Genomic DNA, 12,302 nt, shown 5'->3' with positions numbered 1-12,302 from the left:
ATTGGATCAGTCTAATTCCTCAGATCTGTATTGGATTCCTTGTCTTGTGCTCGGGCAGGGAGCAGATGATTCAGTCCCTCATCTAGAATTTACAGTCCAGAACGGGAAGGAATTGATATACACAGATAACTATAAAGCAAGACTGTAAAGGATTACAGGACATTCTAAAGGAATGTGGGAACACAGACCAGCTTATTTAATGCTTTTTGGCAATGGAGACTAGAGGAGGCTTCTTGGAGAAAGTGGTATTTAAGGTGGAACTTGAAGGAAAGAATGATTTGAAATGTGAATTTAACGTACTGTAAAGGTTGCGTTCCAAGTGATATGATTTTTCTTGACAACGTGAAATGGCTGGAAATTTTTACAAGGTGACAAGTAGATGTAAACTGAATGAAAAATACTTGGAGTGGTAATATTAATGATGTGTTTGATGCTAAGTAAGAGACAGTAAAAGATACCCTAGATATTGGTAGTAGGACAGTGCTGACCAATAAAACTTCCAGTGTTAATGGTAATGTTTAATTTCTGCATTGCTCAGCACGGTACTCATTAATCTCATATGACTGTTGAGCACCTACAGTGTGGCTAATTGTGACAAGAATGGTGTTTTAAATTTTATTGCATTTTAATTAAATTTAAATTATCTGATATAGCACAGGTCTAGAGTCTATATCACTGGACACTATGAAATATATTAACTGTTGTTCAGTGGCTCAGTCGTGTCTGACTGAGAGCGCATGGACTGCAGCAAGCCAGCCTTCCCTGTCTTTCACCATTTCCCAGAGCTTGCTCAAAGTCATGTCCATTGAATCGGTGATGCCATCCAATCATCTTTCTCAGCGTCAGGGTCTTTTCCAATGAGTGGGCTCTTTGCATCAGGTGGCCAAAGTATTGGAACTTCAGCCTCAGCACCAATCCTTCCAATGAATATTCAAGGTTGATTTCCTTTAGGATGGACTGGTTTGATCTCCTTGCTTTCCAAAGGACTCTCAAGAGTCTTCTCCAACACCACAGTTCAGAAGCATCAATTCTTTGGCGCTCAGCTTTCTTTATAGTCCAACTCTCACATCCATACATGACTACTGGAAAAACCATAGCTTTGACTATGTGGACCTTTGTCGGCAAAGTAATGTCTCTGCTTTTTATTACACTGTCTAGGTTTGTCATAGCTTTTCTTGCAAAGAGCAAGCGTCTTAATTTCATGGCTGCAGTCACTGTCCGCAGTGATTTTGGAGCCCAAGGAAATAAAATCTGTCACTATTTCCATTGTTTCCCCATCTATTTGCCATGAAGTGATGGGATCGGGTGCCATAATCTTAGTTTTTTGTATGTTGAGTTTTAAGCCAGCTTTTTCACTCTCCTCTTTCACTTTCATCCAGAGGCTCTTTAGCTCCTCTTCACTTTCTGCCATAAGGGTGGTGTCATCTGAATATCTGAGATTATCGATATATACATAAACTGAATGAAAAGATATTTTATTTTGTTCTTAAATAATCGCAATTATTTGATTGGATATGTGCACCTGTTGTAGCTGAAAATGGGGTCCAACTGCTTACCGCTCAAAAGTCAATAAAGAGGCAAGGTTGGTGGAAAGCAAAGTTTGCTTCTTTTTGGATGCTGGCAACAGGCTAGGAGGGCAGACTTCTGTTCAAAGCCCAACTCTCCCCCACTGATGATCAGTGGGCAACAGATTTTAAAGGGAGAGGCTACATGCAGAAACAGCACAGTCAGCTCTGACAGTCATCTTGAAATTGATCATGTGGTGGTCTGACCAACATCATCTTGATTGTTTTAAATACAGTTGATCTTCAGTTCTAGGATGGGCTTGTTCCCGTTTCTTTGAGACTAATTCTCTGAACAGTGGCAGCTTATGTCATGGCTACAGTCTAGTCATCGTGTAGTTCACTTCTTCCACCTGGTGGGGGTTTCAGTATCTTTAAGAGCTCACAGGATATGGCCCAGAATAATATCTATAGCCCTTGAGAAGGAACTAAAGGTCCTTTACTATGCTTGATGACTAAACTATTATTATGTGGTCTCTTTGGCTGTTTTCCTTTGTATCTGCATTTTCTCACTTCTCTGATTATGCTTATTCTTTGGGTAAAGTTTTTCCATAGACAAAAGGCAGGTGGAGAACATGAGGAACAAGGTTCATAGTGTCCTTCTCCATTTCATGTTGAACACTATGCAACTTTCAGATCTTGGAATCGGATACTGCCATGCTCATTTCTGGGGCCACATTGATCAAAAGTACTTGCTTTATATCACAGCAACTGCCAAAAATCCAGCTTTGCAATAATATGTAAACAAAACTAGTGTAAGGTCAATGGGTACTCTTTTGAACTAGCAGTAGATAGATGTTGAGAATTGTTTCTCTCAGAAATTTAAAATATTCCAGAACCCCTTTGTGAGTATGCTGTAGCACCCCTCCTTACGTGCCTGGTGCACAGTTTTGGAACCAATTAATAATCAATGAATGTGATGATGATCAAAAGTTCAACCATAACAGCATTTTACACATGAGGCTTAATGTGAGAGTCTGCAGTCTATTTCTGTTGGAAGTGGAACTTACAGATATGTAATAAATAGAGTATTTTTAAAAGAGGACATCAGTAAGCTTCAACTCTTTATCACTTAAGTGCTAACTAAGTCTGGCAGAGAGACAGGGCTTATGCACAATGACTGTTTCAAACAATGAATATGTTTAGATGACTCAAGGCTATGGTTTTTCCAGTAGTCATGTACAGATGTAGAAAGTGAAAGTGAAGTCACTCAGTTGTGTCTGACTCTTTGTGACCCCATAGACTGTAGCCTACCAGGCTCCTCTGTCCATGGGATTTTCCAGGCAATAGTACTTGAATGGATTGCCATTTCCTTCTCCAGGGGATCTTCCTAACCCAGGGCTCGAACCCAGGTCTCCCACATTATAGACAAACGCTTTACTGTCTGAGCCACCAGGGAAGTCCAGATGTAGAACTGCACAATAAAGAAGGCAGAGTGCCATACAATTGATGATTTTGAACCGTGGCACTCTTGACAGTCCTTTGGAAAGCAAAGAGATCAAACCAGTCGATTTTTAAGGAAATCAACCCTGAATACTCTTCGGAAGGACTGATGCTGAAGCTCTGATACTTTGACTACCTGATGCGAAGAGGTGATTCATTGGAAAAGACCCTGATGCTGGGAAAGACTGAAGGCAGAAGGGGAAGAGGCTGACAAAGGATGAGATGGTTGAATGACATCACTGATTCACTGGACATGAACTTGGGCAAACTCTGGGAGGTGGTGAGGGACAGGGAAGCCTTGTGTGCTGCAGTCCATGGTGTTGTGAAGAGTTGGACACAACTTGGTGACTGAGCAACAAGTTTGATAGTACTTTAAGTTTTATCTGTGAATTTTGAATATGGACTTGAAAATATTTCTAAAAGGAGAAAAAAATATGGAAGGCATTGAGTTTATTGAGCTCATATTATTTACTAAGCACTGTGCCAAATTCTTAAAATGTGACAGTAAACGTAAGAGACACCAGCCCTATTCTCATGGAGTTTACTGTTTAGGCAAGGATATGTTGATGCAAATACTAGTCAATCTATAAATAAGAACAGAAGAGAGTTTATTTGAGCCAAACTAAGAAGTATAGCCTGGGAGACAGCCTTTCAGTTCTGAAGAACTATTCCGGAGAAGCATGATTTTCAGTGCAGCTTTATATCTTGTCAGAACAAAGAACATCAAATATAACAAGGGTACCTTCCTTCAGTGTTTCTTAAAGAAAGATTAACACATACACAGCCGGTCATTATGTTTTTGGAGCTTGGGAATGGAGCCTTATCATCAAAGGAGTACTAGCACTGACATCCCAGAAAGGGAGGCTTTTATGTCTATCTTCAAAACAGACATTCTTTACTTCTGGACAGTGTACCCTCTTCTTTAATGGCTAAAGCACATGTATAGTGTATTTTAGATAAGCTTTAATACTGGCTGTTCTAATTAGAATAAAGTTCAAGCCAAATCATGTGTAATCTGGCTTGATGACAATGGCTTCACCATACTTCAATATGTCAAAATTTCTTCCATCAGTTAGTTTGGGAAGATAGAAGGGATAATTAATTTACATAACAGACTTAAATTACAGTTGTGGTAATGCTACAAAGGAGACATACACAGTGATACAAATTGTACTTTTCTTGACTTTCTTGCCAAGAAATAATAGCAAATAAAAATTTGAAGACTTGGGAAGAGCTTTGTTTGTGCAGGAATAGAAATGCCAGTGTGTCTAGCACAGAGAGAGAAACAGTGGTATGAGATTTAAGTATGAAGTCTGAGAGGCAAGCAGGATCCAGATCTTGTAAAGCTTTGTAGGTCCTGGTAAAGAGTTTATTTTCAGTACAATGGTAAGCTTTTAAGGGGTTTTACATAGGGAATGTCTTAAAGATGATTTATGTTTAAGAACATAACTGCCTACTATGTGGAGAAAGGACTTCAGGGGGATAAGAGTGGAAGTAGGGAGACCAATGAGATGGAAATTGTAATATTCTACTTGAGAGATGAGGGCAGCTTGAATTATGGTGGTGAAGATAGAAGGGAATGAATTTGGGATATATATTGGATATAGAATCACTAAGACTTAGTGCTAGATTGAATAGAAGTGCAAACAGCTATCATACTTGGTTGATCTTGAAAAGTTTTCAGTTTTGCTGTTAAGTTGATGTTTGCTGCTTTTAAAATAGATACTGTTTGTTAGATTAAGGAATTTACTTTCTATTCCTAGTTTGCTAATTTTTTTTAATTTGAAAGGATGTTAAAAATCATCAAACTTTTTTTAATCTGTTGAGATAATTTATGATTTTTCCCTTTTAATCTGTTAGGATAGTAAATTGTAAAAATGATTTTCTAATGTTGAACCAATTTTGCATTTCTGGAATATAAGCAATGTGACCATAACACATTCTTCTTTTCACAAATTGCTCCTTTTTGCTATTTTTTTTTTTAGGATCTTATATTTTTTGTAGTAAAATTAGCATGTAATATTTACTTTGTTGTACTGTATATATATGGATATAGAGTGTCTGTGTATGAGATGGAGATGATTGCAGTTAAGAGAGTTTTCTTTAAAACAAAATAATTAAAGTAGTGGAGGTAGTTGCTTTTGGGAAAGAGGATAGTATGTACTATCTTAAAACTTTAAATTAAAAATATTATTTTAAGTAGATATGGCTATAATCTGTGAACAAGAGATAAGTAAAACCAGAAAAATGGATAAACAGGCTGAGAAAGTGATGGAGGACAAAAGGAGAGTCAGAGATCAAATTCTAGGTGATTCCCATTGCCTTATATATCTATGCTGCTGCTGCTTCTGCTAAGTCGCTTCAGTCGTGTCTGACTCTGTGTGACCCAATGGACAGCAGCCCACCAGGCTCCCCTGTCCCTGGGATTCTCCAGGCAAAAACACTGGAGTGGGTTGCCATTTCCTTCTCCAATGCATGAAAGTGAAAAGTGAAAGTGAAGTCGCTCAGTCGTGTCCGACTTTGTGTGACCGCATGGACTGCAGCCCACCAGGCTCCTCCGTCCATGGGATTTTCCAGGCAAGAGTACTGGAGTGGGTTGCCATTGCCTTCTCCGAGGTAGGAGCTAAGACCAACTAAAGAAACTTCAGGTTATGCTTCTTTTGCACACTCTTTCCAAGACAGATAGATACTCACTGAGTGGGATTGTAAGCATAATCAAATACTTTTTTTTTTTTTATATAATTTTTCGATTGATTTTTTGGCTGCACTGGTCTTAGTTGCTTTGCGAGGTGAATGGGAGCTTTTCTTCATTATGATGCATGGGCTTCCCATTGCGATGGCTTCTCTTGTTGCAGAGCACAGGCTCTAAGCTCACGGGCTTTAGTAGTTGCAGCTTGCAGGCCCTAGAGTGCCTGGGCTTCAGTGGTTGTGGCGCATGGGCTTAGTTGCTCAGTGGCATGTGCAGTTTTCCTGGACCAGAGATTAAACCCGTGACCCTTGCATTGGCAGACAGATCTTATTCACCCACCACCAGGGTAGTCCCAATTACAGTGTTTACAGGGTTATTTTTATGTCTTAATTTTTTTTTTTCTGAGTAAAGTTAAATTTTCATGAGATAAATATTCATTTTGTGCAGATTTTATTAAGCTGTATTTTGATGGCTGATTGACTACATTTTGAGATTGAATTATTATGTAATCCATAAACTTCTATAAACTAGGACAGTTTTTTATTTGAAGCAATAAAGTCCATATCATCCCAATCAGTATTGGTCACTGATTTCATCTTGAATATGAGAATTTTCCAAGAGTGGTAATTAGAGCGGTGTAAAGTCCTCAAAATTTTTCATATTTCATATTCCTGTAATGAAAATTTTTCCTTCTTTCCTCCCTTTTTTGGCCCTCTCACAGAAAGTAATCCTAAAATCACAATTCTGTTCTTAATCTCTTCATTCATTACAGTTTCTCCTCCTTTTTTCTCACCTTTTCTCTTATTGTATATTTGTTACAGAAAAGTTTTTCTTCAAAAATGGATGGGATATCTTCAGAGGCTAATGACGAAAAGTAAGTTCTTGAAATGCAGCTAAAAACATTAACTCCTTATCAGAGAAAGATATTTTTCTAATCAGTAAGACATATGGATAACTTCTGAAATGTTTTCCCAATCTGTTCCAGGGAAAAGAAGTAAATGTTACAGAATCACGGCACTTCTTGTCATATCTTTGTATAAACTCATCTAGAATCAAAATTGAGACGGATTTAGAGACTGCCTCCCATCTCTTCAATTTAAGGATGAGAAAATTGAGGCCCAAGGAAATGATTTGTCTAAAGTTGGCATCACAAACTAGCAACTGTTTACAGCCTATAGGCATATGTATATATGACAAAGAAAAATATTGTTTAAACGTTGTTTTTTAATTTTTGAACTAGTTGCCAAAGTTTCATACAACAGTTAGATTTTCAGTTTTTTCTGAAAAATCGAGTGTTACGACACTGGGCTCATATTCTTGCTTGGCAACAACTAGCCTAGTGAAGTACATAGTAGCTGTAATGATCAAACCAGGCAGGAAGGAATTCTCTGTAGTCTCAACACCACCTATTTTTCTTAACATCTGCTAAATTATCTGTTTGGCTTTTTCAGTATTCAAAGCCTGGTCTAAAAAATCACACAGTAGTAAAACCAGAGCTAGAGGCTTTTGATTTATGATCCATTTATCTTTTGGGTTTTTTTTAGCCCATACTGCTGCTTATAGAATCTTAGTTCCCTGACCAGGGATTGAACCCATGCCCCCTACCCTGGAAGCTCAGAGCCCTGACCACTGGACCACCAGGGAATTACCTTTCTTATTGGTTTTTTTTTTTTTAGTCCATTTATCTTATAATCGTACTTATATCAATATGGTAAACTATGTTGTACTGATTGTTTTTCAGGAAATAGTTGTATGATATACCGTATGTATTTTAAAATGCTGACTTCCTAAATACTGAATTTAAGTCTTGTACTATAAAGTTTATTAAGTGAAAATGATGACTGATTTATAAGCATGGAAGAGATATTATAATGATGGGTTTTAGAATTCAGTCTTTTACCACTGTGTATGTAAAATTTTTTCCCTTTTTCAGTGGCAATGTGGAGAGACCTGTTGGAAGACGACATTCTTCAGTAAGAAACACTTATTTGAGCTATTGTTACCTTTTATTGATTGATGACTATATACCACAGTAATTTTGAATAGCATCATCATCCCAACCCTGCTGGCTTCTATTACTCTCTGGATAAAGACTCAAGTATTTAACCTGATTACACAATTCTGTAGATATACTAAAATTCCTATTTTATGGATTTCACGGTAATTTAATTCGTTGTGTTCTGTGTAAATTATTCTTTAATAAATCTGTTTAAAAATATATAAAAACTATTGTACAGAGCTGCAGCAAAACACAAAATAATCCAGCTAAAATCTATTTAAGCACAAAACTTTTTGAGTTATGAAATTGAAAAAAATCCAAAGATAGGGATGATATTAGGCACAAGTTAACTGACAAGGGGTTCCAGCAATAGCACCAGTGGTTCTGTGATGCTTTCGCCGTAAGAATCTTTGCCGCAAGCACTTTTGCCCCATTACTAATTGGCAGCAGTATTATCATTGTGGAAGGGTTTTATAACGCAATACAAAACTCAATTACAAATATGTATCCTAGTGTTTGAAAACTGATAACCTATCTTAGTAGAAGAAATTTTAGTGAAAAACTACGATGCCAAATGAAAAGTATGAATCAATAAATTTTTTTTAATGTATTAAATGTACTATGAGCGAAAGATAAAAGGCAAGTGCTTAGGTACAACCCGCAAAATAAAATCAGTTATTTATGCAGTATTGCCATGAATTTACACACATTTTAAATGTATTCAAGTATTCTGTATTTTGCAATAAAGTCTTTAACTTTGTTATTCATTTTTCATGTTTCATTATGTCCTTTTTAATGTCCCTCTTTTATCTTTTATAGCAAAATTGCCTTCTGGTCAATTAGTTATGCAGCAGAAGTGTTTGTAGGACAGATGTCTGTGCAAGGACACTTATGGTGAAAGTACTGGACCCAATTAGTACTTGATTTCCTTTCATTTTTATACTCTAATCTCTTCCTCTGGGTAGTGAACAGCTCTCTGTCTCTATTATTGTTATTACTACTGTACAGCTAGCTCACCCAACTTCCAGGTTCCAGTTCTACATAAAAAATAGTGTCTGTTTCCCCAGGATTAAAAAATAAATAAATAAACCCAGAATACTCAGGGTTGAATCATGTTGGCTCTGTTATTTTGATATGGGTCAAGTCCTCATTCCCAAACCAGTCACTATTGATGAAAGAATGTTTGTGCAGATTGATCTTGGCCCCAGGTTACCTGTTGAACCCTAGAGCTGAAGCAGAGTTTTACCCAGACCACATGGGATGAGAGTAAGCAAATAACTGGAAAATGGAGGCAAGGAGAAGGGAATGGAGCCAAATATTTAAAACCGCCACAGAGTACAAAGCAGTATGAATTTGTGGTGTTTTAGAGGTTTCTACAGGAATTTTAGCATCTCTACCTTTCTGATCATGATATAACTTGAAGTGATTTCAAGTTATATCATGAAATAATAATAGATAATAGCAGACTTTCTTGAATATTTCTCTTCTAGATATTGAAACCCCCAAGGAGTCCTCTTCAGGACCTCAGAGGTGGAAATGGGAATGAAACTATTCAGGTAAGTCTCTGGTACAAATGCATCATAGATGACTATTTTCAGTGATACTTTCAATAAGTAGAAAATTTGCTAGCTATTGAAGGGAGAGCACCATAAATGATTCTCAGTTGAATATGTATAAGTAAGCATTCCATGGCCCTCAGGTTATAATCCAAACATTTGAGCAAGCTGGCACTCTTGATTTTTAACCCCTATTTACTTTTCCAGACTTCTTGCCACTCTCATACATGTATCTCACCATTTAGAATTGCTTACCATTCCCCAAACAGACATGAACTGTCAAGGCTGCGGGTATTTATATGTGATATTACCTCTGTTAAGATGGCTTGTCCCTCATCCTTCATTTACCTGCCAGTATTTTATTAAAAATTTTTTGAAACACACTGAAAAGTAGAAAGAATTTTGTAGTGAATGTTCATATAGTCATTACCTAGATTCTACAGTTAATATTTTATCATACTTGGTTTATCACATATTTGTAGTCCTCTTTACCGCATAATTCCCGTTTGATCTCTAAGACTCAGCTTTGGTGTCACTTCTCTGAGAAAATCATCCCTTAACATATTCTGTTGTAGTTGTTTACTAATGTCCATTATAAATTAAGAACTCTCTTGAGATTAACTTTGTTGTGTGTGTTTTTAGTGTATTATACGTGGTATATAATTCACTTTCAGTACATTTTGTTGAATGATGAAATGTGTATAGCTTTGGAGACCATTTAATTCTGAGTGCTTACCCTACTTTAGCCTCTATAAATAAATTTTTCTATTTCTCAAATACATCAAGCCTTTGCACATGATCTGAATCAAATGCTTTCCTTCTGTTCAACTCTTCATCTGACTACTAATTAATCCTTCAGATCTCAAATGTACTTCTTCACAGAAATCTTCCATAATTCTCAGGCCAAATTATTATTTTTTAATGTAGTTTTTATTCCTATCACTACATTTTGAATTTTATATTTGTGTAGATTTTTGTTTTAATGTCTGTGTTACCATTAATCCCCAGTAGAGTAGGGACTGTACTGTTTGCTTTACCATTCTTCTGTTGTCACTCAGCGTGAGATTTAGTATGTGTGGTTTTTTTTTTAGTTTAATGAATGTTTGAATGAGTAAATAATGTATTCAAAGATTCATAGAGCTTTAAAACTAACAGGACCTCAATAGTAATCTTGAATCTTATTCCTTAATTTTATAAATAAGAAATAGGAGGTCCAGAGAGGTTAAATGTTTGTCTAACCCCACACAATTAGTGGCAGACTTCAGATTGGAGCTGTAATCTCCTTAGTGCTCTTTCTAATATACCACGCAAATTTCAGGGTTTTTTAAAAGGTAAGAAGTATAGTAGTATTTATTATGTCCATATTATTGTCATTATTAAGCTCAAGGCCACCTGTAGTGTCTGCCAGGATCTTAACAGAGAGGATGAACATTCTTGATTCTTTGTAACAAAATTTATGCTCAGGTATCCAGAATTAGGAAAGCAAAATTCTCTATGGATTTCATTTGGTTTTGTGTTTGGTATCGATATGAGTAAAAATGTTCGTCCTTGTTAAGGAAGATGAAGGAAAATAAAAATAGTATAATGAAAATATGTTCAGCATCACTAATCATTAGGGAAATGCAAGTCAAAACCACAGTAAGATATGAATTCACATCTGTTAGGATGGCTACTGTTAAAAAAAAAACAAAAAATAGCAACAGTTGGCTAGGATGTAGAGTAATTGGAACCACCTGACTCTTGAGAAACCTATATGCAGGTCAGGAAGCAACAGTTAGAACTGGACATGGAACAACAGACTGGTTCCAAATAGGAAAAGGAAGTATGTCAAGGCTGTATATTGTCACCCTGCTTATTTAACTTATATGCAGAGTACATCATGAGAAACGTTGGGCTGGAAGAAGCACAAGCTGGAATCAAGATTGCCGGGAGAAATATCAATAACCTCAGATATGCAGATGACACCACCCTTATGGCAGAAAGTGAAGAGGAACTCAAAAGCCTCTTGATGAAGGTGAAAGAGGAGAGTGAAAAAGTTGGCTTAAAGCTCAACATTCAGAAAACTGAGATCATGGCATCTGGTCCCATCACTTCATGGGAAATAGATGGGGAAAGAGTGGAAACAATGTCAGACTTTATTTTTCTGGGCTCCAAAATCACTACAGATGGTGATTGCAGCCATGAAATTTAAAGACGCTTACTCCTTGGAACGAAAGTTATGACCAACCTGGATAGCATATTGAAAGGCAGAGACATTACTTTGCTAACAAAGGTCTGTCTAGTCAAGGCTATGGTTTTTCCAGTAGTTATGTATGGATGTGAGAATTGGACTGTGAAGAAAGCTGAGCGCTGAAGAATTGATGCTTTTGAAATGTGGTGTTGGAGAAGACTCTTGAGTCCCATGGACTGCAAGGAGATCCAACCAGTTCATTGTAAAGGAGATCAGTCCTGGGTGTTCTTTGGAAGGAATGATGCTAAAGCTGAAACTCCAGTACTTTGGCCACCTCATGCGAAGAGTTGACTCATTGGAAAAGACTCTGATGCTCTGAGGGATTGGGGGCAGGAGGAGAAGGGGACGACAGAGGATGAAATGGCTGGATGGCATCACTGACTCGATGGACGTGAGTTTGAGTGAACTCCGAGAGTTGATGATGGACAAGGAGGCCTGGTGTGCTGTGATTCACGGGGTCGCAAAGAGTCGGACATGACTGAGCGACTGAACTGAACTGACTGTGTACTATTGGTGGGAATGTAAAATGCGTACAGCTGCTATAGAAAATAATGATTCCTCCAGAAACTAAAATAGATTTACCATATGATTCAGCAATTCCACTTCTGGGTATATACCCCAAAGAATTAAAAGCAGAGTCTTGAAGAGATGTACACCACTGTTCATAGCAGGGTTATTCACAGTAGCCAAAAGGTGGCAGCAACCCAGAATCCATTGACAGATGAATGGATAAACAAAAGGTGGTATTAATGGAATATTATTCAGCCTTAAGAAGGTAATTCTGATACATACTACAATGTGAATGAACCTTGAGAACATGATG

At 37.2% G+C, this 12,302-nt stretch overlaps 1 protein-coding gene across 1 annotated transcript in view; it reads left to right on the top strand.

Annotated features, from left to right (window-relative positions):
• The window catches only part of KNL1 (kinetochore scaffold 1), a 64,472-nt gene that overhangs the window by 731 nt on the left and 51,439 nt on the right, over positions 1–12,302 (top strand). The window contains 3 exon segments of the mRNA XM_070378226.1: positions 6,516–6,568; positions 7,628–7,667; positions 9,184–9,249. Coding sequence (XP_070234327.1) covers positions 6,534–6,568; positions 7,628–7,667; positions 9,184–9,249 — 141 coding nt within the window. The 5' untranslated portion in view covers positions 6,516–6,533.

This window comes from Bos mutus, chromosome 10 (genome assembly GCF_027580195.1).
Source record: "Bos mutus isolate GX-2022 chromosome 10, NWIPB_WYAK_1.1, whole genome shotgun sequence".
Taxonomy (NCBI): Eukaryota; Metazoa; Chordata; class Mammalia; order Artiodactyla; family Bovidae; genus Bos; species Bos mutus.
This window is presented reverse-complemented; position numbering and strand designations above follow the sequence as displayed.